At 39.4% G+C, this 18800-nt stretch overlaps 1 protein-coding gene across 1 annotated transcript; it reads left to right on the plus strand.

The window, feature by feature from the left end:
* The first annotated feature begins 2500 nt into the window (after window positions 1-2500).
* fscn2b (fascin actin-bundling protein 2b, retinal) lies at window positions 2501-18203 on the plus strand. Its single transcript, XM_056271428.1, has 5 exons — window positions 2501-4099; window positions 10747-10903; window positions 11136-11257; window positions 11352-11519; window positions 17316-18203. Exons 1-5 carry the CDS (start codon window positions 3280-3282, stop codon window positions 17519-17521), a joined length of 1473 nt encoding a protein of 490 aa, XP_056127403.1. The 5' UTR covers window positions 2501-3279; the 3' UTR covers window positions 17522-18203.
* Window positions 18204-18800: the final 597 nt, after the last annotated feature.

Consider the following 18800-nt stretch of genomic DNA (forward strand, 5'->3'; position numbering starts at 1 on the left):
CCCTCCTCTCTCTCTCTCTCTCTCTCTCTCTCTCTCTCTCTCTCTCTCTCTCTCTCTCTCTCTCTCTCTCTCTCTCTCTCTCTCTCTCTCTCTCTCTCTCTCTCTCTCTCTCTCTCCCTCTCTCTCCCTTTGACAATCGTGCTCCCTCCCCAGGCTGTGTAGTAATGATAGCTATTTGACTGCCATCAGAGGAGCTGGGTAATGGTCTCTAAAGAACCATTTCAGACTCAACCTGGCAGCGCTGGCCTCCCAAAAACATCTGCTTGCCTATCAAGAGGTACCACCGCACCAGACACACTACACACACATAAGCACACTCATGCATGGACACGCACAGTACTGTGTTGCGTAGAGTCATGCCCGACTTAGGTAATGGACCACGGGAATACTTGTGAGCTGAATACCAACAAAAATAAAAGAGGTGGTAATAGTGTTGTTGTGGTTAGGGTAGGGACTGGGGACTGAAATAATACTGATATCAGACTCCTCTTGTAATTAAATGTATAAATGATACTGAGGGGCCCCAAACAATGACTTCACGGTAGTAGAAATCAGACAGGTAATGTGTATGTATAATTTATCTTTAATATGTTATGTACTTCCTGTTCATGTTGTTTAGACGAAGGTTCTCTATTGCAGTATGATTTCCCAAAATGCAAACTAGATTGCCTTTTATGTCCCTGATTGTGGTTAATTCTTGAAAGATTTTAGGCTTCCTAATGGACACCAGGGACCTTGTAGAAAATAAAACCAGACATTTCCATGTTGATTGGTGTAAAATATTTCAGATTATAGTACAGAGGTAAACTTTTCTTGTGATATTTTGCACCGTCTCTGGTAAATTTCTGCTACTCTGCCTCCCTCTGGTGGCACATTCCAGTACGTTCTTTTCATTCAGAAAGTTTTCCATGGGTAGGTAATGTGAAACATGGGCTTTCCATATTAGCCATATTGTTAACAATTCATTTGTATTTTTCTTCCACAGAAATTACCATGTTCATATATCTGGAGACCTCCTATATATTCACCCATAATTCAAACATTCATTCAAATGTGTGGAGAAAGATATGTCGGTGATTAAATGGGAGCTTCTGCGCTACTGTATTTGTAGTCAGTTGAATTAACCTGGCTCACAGGTCATGATAGCTTTTCTCTTTGAAAGAGCAAAGCTCCAAACTGTCAGTCAGGCTGTTGAAGGGATTACTTGCAATTGACAAGCTCTCAGCCCATTGAAGAAAGCCGAAGAGAGATTTGATTATGGCGACAAGGTCAAATATGCTTCCCACCATTAGTGATTTTTGATAATATAGAAACACTTATTTTGTGTGTGTTAATTCAGCTTTTTTTCTGAAACTAATTGGAAATTATTTTTGTCTCAGTCTTTGTTTTGAGATTTCTCCAAGGTGTCATACAATGGTCTACAAGTACTCAACTGACAGCACATCAGTTGTGCTGTGCTGGATTTTGTAGTTAAATCCTCAGCTACTCACTGTAACATCTCAAACATGACATATGCAATTTATTGTCCATTGCTTTATTATCAAAGCTTCTGGCGACAATGTAAAAGTGTAAATAATAATGTAAGGGTCATAGTGCATGTCTAAGGTTAACATCTCTGCTTAGAGGATCTTGGACAAATGTAAACAAAGGATAGATTTGCCAAAGCCAATAACGGTTAATGAACGTCTTATTGTTCCTATGCTTAGATGAGTGTGTATATATGTGTGTGTGGTTCAGGCTTACTTGTCCCATACGCGGTCAGTCACCGACAGATGGAAGGTTCTGTGTCCAAGACGCGCCCAAGGAGAGGAGGAGGGGTTTGGGGCTGCTATGGATTAGATTGGTCTAATAAAAGAGTTGGATCATTGAAAGGCAGATTAGGGGCCTGTGGTGGAGACGGTTTTTCGAACAAACATGCTTGGGATTTGAAATGGATCGACAATATGTGTAGCATTACGCAAACATGAGGCAGCCAGTGAAATGCTTAGCAAACAACTTATGTGACTGAAAAAAAGCTGGGGAGATGTTTTCAGTCACAGTGAATTGGTCTTCAATGGCTACATGTCAGGCATCTTTGAATAAGCATCTGTTTGTTACCTCCACCTACACTCACACACCCATATGCACAGTGCTGTAATAAAGATGACCAACCGAGCTCGGAATCAGAGAAGTCATGTAACTGTATCCTGAGTGTGCACTGGAAAGCCGATCCCCCTCTCAGGCCACTACCACTGGTGCTGGGGGAGGGCTCTGGTTACCCAGCTTTGTGTCAAAGCGCCATCAGCAAAGAGTTAGAGACTGGGGAGGAGGACAAAGGCAGGAGCACTATAGAACGGGTGGATTACTGGGCCTCCATAAAGGGTCTCTAGTGTAAGAATACGTCCAATATAGCAAAAGAGGAGAAAGGACGTATAAAAAGAAACATAAGAGGATAGGACACCAGGTGAAAGGGAGGTAGAAAAGGTGTCGAAGTACACCCGAAAAGCTGCACTGTACTTCATGTGCCGTTTGTTGACAAGCTGGACTGGCATCTTAGTGGGCACCTTGCACACTAAAATGCTTCTATTTCTCGAGGTCTCGGAGGAGAATGATGTGTCTTTTTAATGGATGCACATGCCTTAAGGATGTGACGGAATTAAAAATACTTAGAAGAGGACAAGGAGGAGACAAACCAATCAGATGTCAGACTGAAGGACTGAGACGACTAAGGCATCGAGAAGAAGTAAAACCGCGTGACTCGGTCTTGAGCAGCATCTCTTTAAGAGATCAGTAGTCCCACAATCTCAAAGGCAGCCAATGAAGAGGACAAGAGATGCAGGTGAATTGAGAAGGAAAGGGAATGAGAAAGAAAGCGGGTGAAAGAGGTGCAGAGGAAAAGGAACCGTTGGGATCAGGGTGACGTCAGCAGCTCTCTGGATTGAGGTGTTGAGTCCTCCTGATTATAATCTGATCTGATTAGGAAACACAGGGAAAAAATCTCCAGAGCCTCTGCAAGCTCTCCGGGGAGCAAGACGCCGTTTTTACTGAGCGGAGAGGCCAGGACCAGGGGCAAAACTAGAAGAGGAACTTAGGCCTAATAAAGAAAGTTAAGGCCTGTATCTGAAGAGAATAGGCTACACTAAGGAGTCTATAGTGAAGTGGACTTCACTTTACTCTTCCCCAATAAGAAGCAAATTAATCAGGACACATAGGAGAGCTAACTTTGTATGTCTACAGGCTGATCAGCTTCTTCTCTGGACTTTCAACACTCTCTGGCTTCCATCTGGGTTGTAAGCCAGGATGCCCTCCAATGGCAGTAAAGCCCTCAAGCTACAATTCGGGCTTATTAATCATGAGAATCGCTATTTAACAGCGGAGGCCTTCGGCTTCAAGATGAATGCTTCAGCTCCAAGTCTCAAGAAGAAGCAGATCTGGACTCTAGAGCATGATGAGCAGGATGGTCAGGTGGTTTACTTGCGCAGTCACCTGGGTCGCTACCTGGCTTCCGACAAAGATGGCAAGGTGAGCTGTGAGGCTGAGACCAAAGAGAACGATTGCCGCTTTCTGATTGTGGCACAGTCAGACGGCCGCTGGGCCCTGCAGTCCGAGCCATATCTGCGCTTCTTTGGAGGTTCAGAGGACTACCTGTCCTGCTTTGCTCAGACCATTGGCGAGGCAGAACTATGGGCCATGCACCTGGCCCTGCACCCACAGGCAAATCTGCTCAGTGTGGCCCGCAAACGCTATGCCCACCTAGCGTCTCCAGAAGGAGAGATTGCTGTGGACAGCAACATCCCCTGGGGTGTAGATGCTCTCCTAACTCTTGTGTACATGGACGGCAAATATTGTCTAAAGACCAGTGACAGCCGCTTCCTGAGCAACGACGGGAAACTGTCCTCTGAAAATGGCCGTGGGACAGGCTACACCTTGGAACTGAAATCAGGCAAATTGGCCTTCAAGGACTGTGAGGGGAAGTACTTGACCCCCATGGGGCCCACTGGAACTCTGCGCTCTGGACGCTGCTCCAAACCTGGCAAAGACGAGTTGTTTGATCTTGAGGAAAGCCATCCGCAAGTGGTGTTTCAGGCCGCCAACAACAGATTTGTCTCCATCCGACAAGGTAAGTGGTGCTGGTTGAATTTCTTTTGACATTTCCCTACACAGGAAGACCACATGCTTCTGATATCATCAGTGGCCAGCCTCATTTTTCTGCTGTTAGAATCGAGTGAATACAATCTTTAAAACCTTGTGAAAGTACATTAAATAACAGTTCACCTTAAAATTTATATTCTGTCATCATATACTTACCCTTATGTTGTTTCCAAATATGTATGACTTTTTTATACTGTGGAACAGTAATATTTTGTCTCAGTGTTTTTGCCTGTAAAATGAAACTCAGTGGGGTCTAATGTTGTTTTGGACCAAACCGGCTTTCGTGGTATGGACAAAAACAGAATATTAAAAATATCATATTTTATCATACAGCAAGTCATACAGGTTTCCAATGGCTTGAGAGTAATAAAATGATGGCAGATTTTAAATTTTTTGGGTGAATTATTCCTTTAAGGAGATTCAAGGGAACTATCAATATAAGGTTTGTCCCCCTCCCTTAGCACTCCTGTGGCGACTTGTGTAACAGATGTGAGTCCTCATTACAACTATTAAGTTCTTTTAATACCTCTTGGGTAACCCGACATAGAAAGCTAGAGTATGGAGTGGAGACATGTAAATGTCAATTGTAGATTCAGTGAAAAATTTAATTTTCAGATTGAATAATATGCTAAACAACTTGATTTTAGCATTCTGAGCATAACTTGCACTGTTGTGCTATCAGTCTTGCTCCCCATTAGTGTTTTATAAGCAAGCATACAATGCATGAAAATAAATTGCATGCAAAATTGCAGCTGGATGGCAAACTATGCACACATAGTCAAATCTATGGAAACTAGCCTGGAGAGCAGGTGAACACTGAGTCACACCCATGAGCGTGACCTCACAGAAATAATATATGGCAGCTGTCTTTTCAGCTGAGTTGGCCAATATTAATCTGCCAGACATAGCCGATTTTTATTCTCTGGCCATGTGCTCTGCTAACAAACACGCTGCATAATTGTAGTTTCCTGTCTTGACTGAGCAACTAAGTTCTGTAATGTAAATCTCGCATGCTGGAACATTATCCATTATCTCCAGTGCAGAGCTCTTGGTAAGCATTTTGAGCCACCTGCAATAGATAAATTACTGGAGAAACTGAATGGCTTTGAATATCCACCATAGTAAGCTGGGTCAGTAACAGATCCTGTCCCCTCCAGTACACTCATCCATCCATCTCTCTCTCTCTCTCTCTCTTGGTCTTACACTCTTTCTCATTCTCACAGATGCACACATACGCATATTTTTTTCACAGAGTGATATACTTTTAGCCATTGCTTTTATAGAACAAAATAGGACGAAGATGCTCTGATATAAGCACATGCACGCATGCACACACTAGTGGCGAGGTGTGATAAATAATTGAGTGGACAGGGGCATTTCAATGATGGTGGAGTCTGCTTTCAGAAACACAAGCCTTCCGCCACATTTCTTTATCTGGGGACCATGCAATGTGCTGGTCTACAATGGGGACACACAAATCAGAGAGTCCTTCAGGAGCAGTTGGGTTCTGCCCAACAGGGGGAAAAAACCAATGGGGGGAAAGGGACAATGGAGTGTGAAAATATACAGCAGAAAGGAGAACAAGACAGGCAGGAGGAAGAGAGATCAGGCACAAAATCACAATGAATAGACACATAATGCATTATGGGTGTGGACAGGTGAACGGTATTGCTTTTTTGTCATTGTAAAAAGATCATAAATCAAAGACTTTAGCAGCAGTTCCCTGGGGAGGACATGATGTTGTATTGTCAGTTTAGTTTACCCATGGGATAGAGCTATTTAATGCCATCTGAAAAGTTTGTGGTAGCAAAGCATGTGCACCAGGAGCCAATTGAGAGCACAAAGGAAATGTAGCTAAATAGGTTGCAAGGCAGCTATTATACAAATCCTAAACTGTGAGGTCTGAAATGTTAGCATCTGAAGCCATAGCTAAAATCTCTGGATTGTAATCAAAATTAAGAGGTGAGATGTTTGAGTCACACATTATAACTCTTAATGAGTCCTACAGTGCGTTTGCCTTGCTTCAAATGGTTCAGTGTCGATTCAACATTAAGAAACATGAAGTATCAACATATTGGCAAAAAGAATCCGTTTCATTATGGGTGAAAAAAGACAAGGAAAATGACACAGGCCAGATGGAACATTTGTTCTTAATGAACAAGAAGCATCTCTCCCCATCTATTGCCCATTCATTCTGTGCAAAAAGCAATTAGGTAAAGTGATTCTGCTAATGGATGAAGCAGTTCATTTCTTTTAGAGAGTCTCTACATGATGAAGGGAACCAGAGATGACTTCAGACAGGACTGCCAATCAGCTCTGCAGGTCTGACGTTCATTAAGCCCCAGGCCTCTCGCCCTGGGACACAACACAAACTCACAGATGATCTTTTAATCAATAATGAGTAGTGACACTGCACAGTAGTTTTTCAGAAATATCACTATTATTAGCCAAGATATGATGTTTATCACTTTAGTTTGGTTGTGGTGTACTTTTTATGCAGTAGCTCCATGCATGTTGTGTGGCTTTCATTCTTGAGTCGGAAAGATGGCATTCACTCAGGCGGGTGGATCTGTTACCATGTTCTTCATCACCTCCACAGTGTTCCCCGGAGCATTCTAATCCGGTCCGGAAGGTGAAAAGAAGATGAGCACAAAGAGATATTGAGAAAGAAAGAAAGAAAGAAGCTAACAAAATGAAAGACAGTGGATTGTGGCATCACTTTACCATTAAAAATTTATCTCAGATTGACTGTCTTGGTACATTTGGAGATCACAGCTTTAATGTGGGCCAAATATTTCTAAGTAGACATCTTCACTTGTGTAAGGGTCCAAAAGTCTGGGACCCTTACACAAATTATAATATAAACATGACTAAAAGTTGAATACAAATATTAAAATGAGTTTCAGGACGTTCCTTTTTAGTTTGTCCACTTTCTGCTTTAGTGACAGCAGATTTAGATTTCTTTTAAAAATTGTCCAGATTGTCAATGTAGCCACAGACTTTTGAACACCGTTATATACTACATGCATGTTAAACCAAAACATGCACCTTTTGTAGTGTTCTCGGCATGCATCTTTTGTGTTCTCCGATAGGTATTTGACCTGGTACGCATGCAGCGATCTACTTGCCCCAGTTTTGAGAAGGTCCTCTCGCTGTCTCTGGGTACTGTTACATTCCACAGAAATGGGTTGGTAAATTGAGAGGGAGCATTCTGTGATGGGAGTGAGGTCATTCGCAGGAGTTCAGGATTGAGCTCAGTAATCACAATGCCGTGGATGAGGAATGATCAACAGAGGAGATAGAGTGTCCTGCCCCAGCTGGCCTCTCTTCTTCTATCTTTGGTGCAAAACTAAAGCAGAGTCAGACGTGAAATTGGAAAATAAAGTGTAACGGGCCGCAGAAATGAAAACCGCTGCAGCAGCGTGAGGTTTGATCTGAGAAAAAGAAACATCTGAAGCTGTTTCTTTTTCGTTATCCCTGATTTTGTCTTGATTAGAAACTAGACTTTGTTTTGGCGACTTTGGCTGGTAGTTGTGCTTTGGTTCCAACCAAAACAATGCGTTAACACTGTGTTCTCATTATTGTCTTAACCATGCATTCCATATGTTCTATCACTTAAAGCCATTAGGAATTGGATTATAGAATCCAATTCCCAAGTACGACCAGATAGTGTCTATTGATAAGTCATTATGATTTGTAAAAATAGTCCATGCTGTGTGAGAAAAAGGGACAGGCTGAGAGAGAAACACAAACACACATGGATGGCCTAAATCATATTGCAAAAAAAAAAAGAAAGCATTCCACGGTGGAGTGATCGATGGCCACAGATTCTGCTGATAGGCCTGGTTTCTTTCCCAGCGTGTCTAAGGCGCCCTGCAGAGTCCCGTCGAAACAATGGCATTACTTCAGCCTCCCGACTGGTTTTCCTCGGAGCTGGAGGATTGTACAGACGCTACTCAAAAAAAGCTGCTTACTGGGCCCTACGGTGCAGCTTTGTGTCTCTTTGCATGCTGAGAATTAGGAGAGGTTGCAGCATGAGAAGGGGAGGGGCAGGAAGGATGACAGGGTGGAGGAAGAAGGGGGTAAGGTGCAGGATCTGGCCTGTTAAAGGATTAAGAAAATGATCAAGGTATATTTTCGGATACATCCACTTTGAGCCTTAGTCACTACAATCCGTTTGACGCATTTTGCACGATGGCGTCTGTTTTGGTTGAGATCATGTCATTCAATCATTTTGTTGCACTACTAGACAAAAGTTTGGAGACACTTGACTGAAATTATATTTGTTCTTATCATCAAAAGCCTTTGAAGACCTCATACAGAAATACCATCTTTGAAAAATCTCAATGTTCTTATTTATTTATACTTAATTTCTATATTTTTAAATGTTTAGTATCGTTTTAAATTAGTTCTATACACAGTTAATTAATTTATATGTATTTTTCAGTTTAAAAAAATAATAATTTTAAAACAGTGTCATAAGCATATTAGAACGATTTCTGAAGGATCATGTGACACTGAAGACTGGAGTAATGATGCTGAAAATTCAGCTTTGCATAACAGCAATATATTTCATTTTAAAAATATATCCAAATAGAAAACAGTTATTTTAAATTGTAATAATATTTTACAAAATTACAGTTTTTACTGTATTGTGATCAAATAAATGCAGCTTTGGAGCAGAAAAGACTTATTTTAAAAACATTTAAGTATTCATGTGTGTGTGTGTGTCTCAAGGTGTCTTTATTAATACCCAAGAGTAAATTTGTGTGTATAGATAGATATATAGATAGATAGATACAAATGGATTTTCTTCATTTCAGTGCCAGAAATAGCATTTGAAAACTCAAACTTATTAACCTACATTTACAACAAATTTTGAATGTCTGACCATACTTTTGCCACTTACAAGTAAACAAGTACTCTTGTATGTACTGTATGACTTGGTCCTGCGTTCTGTTTTTCGAGATATTTCTTGAACAAAGCTACAGTATGCATTACATTTAGTCTAATGAATGCCATGAAACAATCCCAAGACTAATTGGCATGAAACCCAGCAGGGTGCAGTGAAGCCTCTGACCCGGCCAAGGTCGTGGTTTCTATGCCAAGGTTTTATCGGTGCAAGGAGAAAGATATAATCACAAGTGGTTTTGCCCTACTGCACTGATTGATAAATAGTCAGAAATAAGATGTTTGCCAATAACAAAATACATGCATGAATATACTTTAGGTACATAGAGAAAAATACACAAGGTTTTTTATAGAAACACACTGAGTCTACATGTGTTACACAACCCAATAGCTTAATTATGATAAATGGCTTGGATATGAAAAATGTTTCAGACCTCAGCCAGTGGTCTTGTTGTGTAAATGTTAATGTTACAAATAATACAGTGATTTGGAATGGATCTGTCATTGTGACTAATTGAGTAAACCGCCTCATTTCAAAACAACAGTAATCTTGTATTGATATAAAGGATGTTTATAGACAGCGGACTGACATGTTTGGGCTCCATTAACTACAGATGTGAGTCTTAAATAAACATGGTCCGTTGTAGACATTGCGCCAGAACAGGACTCAGAATCAGGTTGATGCCTGTCGTGCGTGGCAGTGAAATTAATCATGCTGGTGCTTTGTCTCACTTCAGGATTCCAAACTGGGGGAAAGTTCAGGACAAACACATGCTATCTCGGTTAAGCTGATACTTTAGAAAAGCATGTAGTATAATGGACTTTTTTTTGTTTGAATACTTCTATTTAGGGAAAATTCAGCAGTTTTAAGGAAGCTTAAAGTTTATTATTTTTAATATATGACCTATATTTATATTATATTAGTATTTTATATTAATATAAACACAGCAAATAATAATAATAATAATGAAATATATATATATATATATATATAGGCCTATTTTTGCCGTTAGTTGTTAAGGATGGGCTTCATAATATAATGCTGTTCTGTTGAACTTTCTATTCATCAAAGAATTCTGAAAAAAAAATATATATATTCTTGGTTTCCACAAAATATTAAACAACACAACTGTTTTCAACATTGACATAATTTCATCATAATAAGAACTGTTTCTTGAGCACCAAGTCAGCTTATTAGAATGATTTCTGAAGGATCATGTGACTGGAGAAATTATGCTGAAAATTCAGCTTTGCCATCACAGGATTCAATTACATTTTAAGATATATTAAAATAAAAAACAGTTATTTTAAATTGTAATAATATTTGACAATATTACTGTTTTTTTCTGTATTTTTATCAAAATGCAGTCTTGTTGAACATACTGCTTTCAAAAACAATTTACCCCAAACTTTTGAACAGTAATGTATGTGCATGTAAAACACATAAATTGACGTTATGAAGCTTTTTCAGATATTGTTACAGTTTTACAACCTTCATGAACTTCGTTAAAGTGGATCTAAATCATTTAATTGAGACAAGTATTGACTTCTAACATGTCAAATAAGTAAGACTGCTAATATGTTTGAGGCACAATTTCAAACTTAATTCTAAACGTTTTCTGAATAAGCAAAAATGTGCTGTTTCAACATTAAATCCAATATTAAATTAAAAACAAGTTGTGTTTGTCTTATGTGCTTCAACAGGAGTGAGTGTCTCAGCCAATCAGGACGATGAGACAGACATGGAGACGTTTCAAATGGAAATTGATAAAGACACAAGAAAGTGCAAATTCAGAACTAATGAAGGGAATTACTGGACGCTTGTCGCTCATGGAGGCATCCAGTCAACAGCTACTGAAGCGTAAGATTTAGCTTTACTTTCAGACTTTCTGCTATTAATTCTCTTTCACTTATGAGCTATGACATGAGAGAAAATAGCAAACATGATATGTAACTATTGGTAAATGCATCCAAAACACAGTAACAGTGAAGCCATCTCATTTTCTCCTGTTTTCTGTGGGTGTACATGTTATTGAACATTATGACATTATACATTATGAACACTAATACGTACAATCTCCCACTGTGTGCAGCGGTGCCAACACCATGTTTGACATAGTGTGGCTCGGTCGACGGGTGGCACTGAGAGCCAGCAATGGAAAATACGTATGCACTAAGAAAAACGGCCAGCTTTCTGCAGTCAGTGACTCTGTGGGTGAGTTCATACATGATGCTACCCACACACACACACAAATAATTCAAATAAAAAGTTAGTTGAAAAACATATCCCATCCTGTTTTTTCCTCCAGGTGAGGATGAGCAGTTGATTCTGAAGCTGATCAATAGGCCTATTCTGATCCTGAGGGGAGAGAATGGTTATGTATGCCACCACAAGAACTCTAACACACTGGACGCCAATCGTTCAGTGTATGACATATTTACACTGCAGTTCAATGATGGCGCATACCAGATTAAAGGTGAGTTTTACTTCAGCCACATTTCCAATTTTTTTTTTTTTTTTTCTGTATTTCCTGTAATAGATCCAAAAGCAGCTTTCTGGAAAGCAAATGAAAGCTTTTATTTCCTGGAAATTGATTTAAGGGCAAAAAGAGCTTCTGGCAATGACTTCTGTTAATTGTAATCAGTGTCAGAAATGTCAAAGCATTTTAATTAACCAGCTGGAATTGATTTTCAAGGGAACTTGTAAACAGTATTTTCTTAAAACCATAAAACTAGAATACAATATTGTGAAATATACCAAATCTAAGACAAAAAAAGAGGAATGCACCATTCAACATTTAACCTGTTAACTGTCAGTGTCGTGGTGGCGGGACATTGCGTTACCATAGAGTGCTGCAGGGATGATGTATTTTTGTAGGCCAACCTGAAATCACACTGGTTCCCTCGACAAAAAATAGGATTTTTCCATTGGCTTTTGGATTATAGAAGAAAATAAGGTCTGAGACTAAAAGCTCATTATTGTAACATGTTCATCGTGATAATCTTCACAAATGAACACAACTTTAATGAATTTTTAAGCTTAAAGGGATACTTCACCTCTGGAAAGATGACTGTGTATTTAAAATGGGTCATTTATGTAGAAGAAATGTGAAATTATTTTTGAATTTGGAGCTTTCTAGACTGAGAAAAGCCAGAAAATGTATTTTTGGCTTATGTGGATGAAAGACAACAACTCCCAGAATGCACTTGCTTCGCTGCCCTAGGAGGCCATGCCTACCGGTAACGCAGCGCAGTAGTTCAACAAGTCTAGGCTACTAGTGAGTCTCCATAATGAGTCTGCCCGAAAATGTGTTTCAAGATCGCCCAAAATGTCCGGGATTCGGCTTTTGCGTTCTACAGTCGCCATTCATTATGTTTACTGTGGCGAGCAGGACGAGGCTAGGGCCGCGGGAGAACTGCACGAGGCCGGTGGCGTGATTACCGATGAGCGACACCTGTGAGACGCACCGGTCTCGTATCTCTCACGGAGGAGCGGGAATTTTCTAAGCAATGTTAAAACGCACATCAACCGATCACTTGTTTAGCGTTCATCTAAACACTACATTCAGATTCACCAATCGGAATGAATTCAGTTAGATTGAAACAAAAGGTGTGCATGTAAACAATGAATGGCGACTGCAGAAAACCAAAGCTGAATCCCGGACATCGACGGCCGGACATGTCCGGGAAAAAGAGGATGGTAACCCCTACTACTCAGCTTTCTCCACAGAACAAGAGCCTGCTAGCTTAGCTTCCAAAAAAAGATGGCTGACACTATGTGTACATTCTGTGAGTGAGATCCCACCCTCTATGGGCGGGTTGAAAACATGCGGGACATGCTGACTACTGACTGTAGTCTTTAGCCTCTGGCCAAAAAATCCTCCGATGACGCAAAATGACGATTTTGCGTCATCGGAGGATTTTTTTCCAGACAAAAAATACATAAATCTCTCGTCTCAGGGGGATATGAGGGTGGAAAGCACGGTAATTCGAAAATACTACAGGTTTTCTACTAATACAAAGCTTAATGCTAAATCCTGAAGTATCCCTTTAAATACAATCGGCAGGTTTGTGCTTATAACCAAACTACACCATGGTCACATCATCACATGACTTCAACATTTTCCCTGAAAGTTCGAGTTATAATAGTTTGCAAGAGCACTATTCACGACTGTAAACACAGCAAGGCTCTGAAGGTGGAGTACTGAGTAGAGTTTACCTGTTCCGCTTGATGACGTTTAATGTCCCGACAACCTCTGTAGTAGGGGTGGAACGGTACATGTATTCGTACCGAACCGAAACGGTAAGGGCGTCACGGTTCGGTGCACGAATTTACACGGAGAATACACGGTATAAAAATAAATAAAACTCGCGTGGAAATTAATTAATGTAATGCGGAACTACTGTTAGATACGCGGGTTCTTTAGGGACACATAATCTGTACCATCGGCTTAGCTCTGAACGCGCGTTCACTTCAAACGTTGGCTTTATACGCGCGTGGACTAGCGTCGAACTAGACGCGATAGACGCGAATTTAACGCTCTATACGCGTTTGGTGTGACCGTGACCGTATAATGAATAGGCTGCGATGTCAAGATTGCAATGCTGGTGTGTGTGTGTTTGTGTGTGTGTGAGAGAGAGAGGCGCGGCCGCGATCGAACAGTGGAAACATAAAAAAACATACTCCGTCATTTTGTTCATACAGATCATAAAACCTGCAAAGTGTTTACTTATATTTGTGTACACTCGGAATAAAACACAACATTGTGCTTTTGTCACACTGTAAACTCTTGTCAAACTGTAACCTACAACTGTCACCCAACCAAAATCTCTCTCTCTCTCTCTCTCTCTCTCTCTCTCTCTCTCTCTCTCTCTCTCTCTCTCTCTCTCTCTCTCTCTCTCACACACACACACACACACACACACACTGTTTTAAAAGCAAACCATATTTATCCAACTCCATTTCAAAACAGTCTGTGGGTCCCATCTTTTGGACATTCATCGCATTGGTTTTCATTTCTCGTCCTCGGAGCACTAATCTTACACATTCTACATTGATTAAAAAAGAAAATCGAATGCGTTATTAATGGTAGTATTATTTTATACAGAAATCAATTATTTATAATTCAGATGAGAATAATGTTACATTGTTAATTAAAATTAAGGAAAACAAATATATTGATCTGAAATATAGCAAATTAATTTTAAATTAATTCAGGTACAATTACCAAACATATCGCAAGGTCTTTTTGTCTTTTTATTAATTTAATTAATAAACTAATTATATAAAACTATTGTCAGTGCACTACAAATAAACTGGTTCTATGCCTTTATTAATAAAACTTATTTAAAAAATACAATGCCTTCTGTATTTTTGTTTTGCTTTTCCCTCCATTGTACCGAAATCGTACCGAACCGTGATGTCTGAACCGAGGTATGAACCGAACCGTGACTTCTGTGTACCGTTCCACCCCTACTCTGTAGTCCCATTTAGCCACTTGTTAGCAACCGCCTCTCAGGACAAGTAAAAGCTTTTTTAAAAAGTCATAAGAGGGTATTACTGATTTATATTGTAAAATAAAGTCAAAATATCTTGAGCTTGTGTTCACCATGGACCTTATTTCAAACATTTAACCAAACACCTGTTCAAAGAACCCATTGACTTCAGGATGATGGAAGCGGAGGTTCTAAAATGCTAACTCATTTCCGGGTTTTGGCCTATATAATACATCCCCCCCTAAAAACTTTTAGCAGGCTCCTCCTCCTAGTGGGCAGTCTCATGTTTCAAATTGTACAAACTCTTTTTCTAATCTTTTTCTAATCTTGACAAAACACATATCTTTGGTAAGGTCTGAGACTTAAGGTTCCATACTTGGCCACTGTTTTGTGATAGAAGTGACATTGTGACAGAAAAGTATTAAAGGCACAGTGTGTAATTTTCGCCGCTAGAGGTCACATATTCAAAACAATAACAAAGGCGTAGCTTGATGAAGCTGTGAGGGAGCGTGGAATGATGGGAGTTGTCGTCTTCACCTTCACTGCCGATGGAAATCAATCCGACGGGAATCACAATCATGTTCATGGATGAGGTAATGAAATAAAGTTTTATAATCGTTACGTTTGATCACATGATTTGTCGAATTAAATGGTGGGGTAACGCAAGCGCAGCTTTACATGTTCAAAACAATCATACTAAAAGTACATTTGAACATACCCACAGCATTTGCAAAAAGGCTGACTTACTATTTAACACATAATGTTTAATTACACTGCCATAGACTTGTTCACCAGACTTGTTAAACAGTGTTAAACCTGAGCTCTCTCCATCTTGGAAATGCCAGATCGATATTGATCCTCGCTTTATTTCTCCTCTTGTCCAAAACTCTTCTTGGGTCATTTGATTCACTTTATCAGGCGACAGAACCTGCTGAAAACAGGTAATTTGATTCACTTTATCAGGCGACAGAACCTGCTGAAAACAATAACGAATAATTGTGGTCCATGACAACTGTGCGAAACAACAACAGATTGTCGTGCTAGATGCTAAAACTACTACTTCCCCATTTTTTTCATTAAACTGAAAAAGAGTGTTGAGAAAAACTGTGTTGAGACTGTGTTGAGATGGTTTCTACGGCAGTAAAAGCGGAAACCGAGGATAAAGCGGACATGACGCCATTGACAGGTGACGCAATGAGGAGGGATGTTACACTGGTTAAAGCTGCAGTCCGCAGCTTTTCCTCTTTGTCGCCATCTCTGTTCGAAATCTGCAATTGTAGTCATTCACGGAATTATCAACTCTACGTGAGTTGTACTTCAACACCCTCGACACGGCACAGCGCGGAGGAACACAATTGTTTGAGGAGACTGTAAGGCTGTCAGTCACCGCGCCGGTGTGGATACTGGCATTCAGAATCACAGATTATTATTTTTGGAAGTATGACCAACATAAGAATTTTCACCGGAAAATGTCATCTGAACAAGTAAGAAACATCCACTTTTGTTCTGATTCTGACATTGCAGTAAATCGCGCTGATTAAATCTAACAATCGCTTATAAGTTATCATATCACGCAAAACCGTGGAAATTATACTTTGTTCTCAAATTGTTAATGTTAACAACGTCACCATTGCGTGACTACATGTAATGTCATTCCGATATGTCTCCTTGTTTTCGCATGGGCCGGTTGCAGTCTCTTTTTTTTCTGTAGCCACTCTGAAGTCTGAACGAAGTCTTTTGCATTTTACAGCGGGTGAATCTGTTGTCACTGGTGATTGTCATTTGAATCTTTCTGGATCCTCCATCAAGTTGATAAGTTTAATTATATCAAGTGCTGTGAGAAAAGGCTGTAAATCTCCACCTCCAGCATCCTCACACGCAGCCGACTAGCCGAGACTCCTTCTTTATGTGTACAGATGTGACGTAATGACGCAAAGACGTGCTCGAATCTCCCGCGGAAATCCACCAGTACCACTGGAATTAAAAACATTATTACAAGCTTTCCGCTTTGAATCGAGCTAAGGCAAGCAGATAGTTTTGAACACTGGCTGGTTATGTATTTTCTCAAATATGTATTTTGGATAATTTTTAACCCAAAAAAAGCTACGGACTGCAGCTTTAAAATTTTGAATTTCTCTGAATTTAAAGATTTGTTGGATATTGGAAAATGTATAATTTTGTATAATGTAAGTACAAAAGTGCACAAAATATATAAAACTGTTCTAGTGGTTTTTGGATATTTTAATGCAAAAATCTTACATATTGTGCCTTTAATTTGACAGGAGAAAACATTAAAAAATCAATGGAATGTGGGTGAGAGAGTAGTGACAAAATCTCATAATTTTTGTGATATCACCTTCAAATTTGGAACTCAACTTGGTTTGATTTTCTTGCAATTAGAATCCAAGTTATTTTGTAAAATATGTATTTTGTATCAAATCAATTTTTTAGTTCAGTACATTTGCTTTGCAGTAAACTGAAACTTCTGCCTTTTTCCATACTTTTATTTCTGCAATAATCTGCTGAGTGTATTTTTTAACCTCAGTTCTTTACTTTATTCCAAAGCATTGAAATACAGTTCATGAAGTTCAGATGCATTTGTGCAGTTTCACGTCTCAAAATGGAGGGTGACAGTTAACAGGTTTTAAATATGTAAATAATATTCAAATATAATTTGTATCACTTTGGCATTTTTTTGTCATGTGCTTATGAACACAGAATTAACCAGGGTTCAAGTCATTTATTAAATGAAGCTGACCAGTATTGTTTTCCTACAGGTGCTGGTGGAAAATTCTGGTATGTGTCCAACAGTGGTTTGGTGTGCTCTGATGGAGACACACCTGAAGATTTCTGCTTTGAGTTCTTAGAGCATGGACGGATAGCTATGAGGAACAAAAACGGCAAATACCTGCGAGGAGATCAAGGAGGCAATCTGAAAGGAGACGGAGAGAATGCAGACAGCTCTTCCCTCTGGGAATACTGACACCATGTGGACATTTAAGGAACTGTCATTCACCTGTGTTAAACTCTTGGATTTACAGATGTGAGAAAATAAATTGGTACAGTTTAATGTTCGGCAATATGTTTCCCATCAACCAGCATTTAATGTAGAGTCAGTATTCAGTATTACGCATGTATTCATGACCGTTTCTGATTTATAGTCCTATACAAAATGAGCCTTTAGAAAAATACAAACATGACAAAAACCTTTATCATTATCAGCTCACTATTGCACTGTTATGAAAACTGTGTGAGGTAATAATCATGCATAAGTCTTGCATAGCATGCTATTATTTTGGCAAATCACTTCTAACACCTGTTCGTTTGCGAATCGAGTAGACACATGGAAATTCATAATTGCTGTTTATCTTTATCACTATTTTTTAAACCCTTTATCTTCTTGTCCTTCATGCTCTTATTTGTTACCATGTCAATGTCTCTCAGCTCCAGTGAAGCTTATTTTATTCTCTGGGCTTACAGACTGCTGTGTTTGTATTATATGGACATAGAAATAGGCTTGGCAAATGAACTCTTCTTGTAGTTTCTTTAAGCTTACATGGCAACTGACAGGAAAGCCAAGCAACCATGGATAGAACAGAATACACAGTAATTACTTCATCTCACCAAAAAGAAATGTACCAGGATTAAATTCATTTTATTCCCTATTGTGATGTATTTGCTTTTTCTTGCTTAAGACCATCTGGAAAGGTTTTACAAATTAAAATCCTGTCTCTTAATTCTGAAGGAATGAATCTCATTTAGCCTGCATTTACAGTAACCTGGGTTTAGTAAAACAAATGCATTATTTCTGCTGTGAATTTAAGTAATTGGCTGCCGAGGCATCAGAGTTGAGTCTCATGCAGGCTAGCAGTGTTTTGCTGCTGCTGCTGTGCCTCTCCACGGTATTGCTACCGACAGAGAGAACAGTAATTGTTAAGAGCCCTGTTTTAAAAAGTGAACTGCTGGAAGCTGCAGCCGATAAGATAAAAAATCGAAACCCAATAATTCTCAACTGGAGGTACACTAATGTTTCAGAACATGAGCTTTACAGAGAAATAACATTTTGCATTGAATTATGAAAAAGTTATGCTATTGGGGTGGGCATGTGAATGTTAAGGGAATATTCCATTTGATAATATTGCAAACAACATTACTTTAAATGTTCTGAAACAAGTAGTAACATTTTAAAAAATACTAGACGAACGTACAAATTTGTAGTAAAAAAAAGTTGAACAATCTATAACGTTGTTGTGCTAACATGT

The sequence above is a fragment of the Rhinichthys klamathensis genome, unplaced genomic scaffold, assembly GCF_029890125.1.
Source record: "Rhinichthys klamathensis goyatoka isolate OS25496 unplaced genomic scaffold, OSU_Roscu_1.1 h1tg000319l_1, whole genome shotgun sequence".
In the NCBI taxonomy this organism is placed as follows: Eukaryota; Metazoa; Chordata; class Actinopteri; order Cypriniformes; family Leuciscidae; genus Rhinichthys; species Rhinichthys klamathensis.

Excerpts from the sequence above, each read along its gene's own strand:
- fscn2b (XM_056271428.1), top strand. The coding sequence starts at position 3,280 with ATGCCCTCCAATGGCAGTAAAGCCCTCAAGCTACAATTCGGGCTTATT. Across the intron at positions 4,100-10,746 it reads ATTTGTCTCCATCCGACAAG|GAGTGAGTGTCTCAGCCAAT; the intron begins GTAAGTGGTGCT and ends GTGCTTCAACAG. Across the intron at positions 11,520-17,315 it reads TGGCGCATACCAGATTAAAG|GTGCTGGTGGAAAATTCTGG; the intron begins GTGAGTTTTACT and ends GTTTTCCTACAG.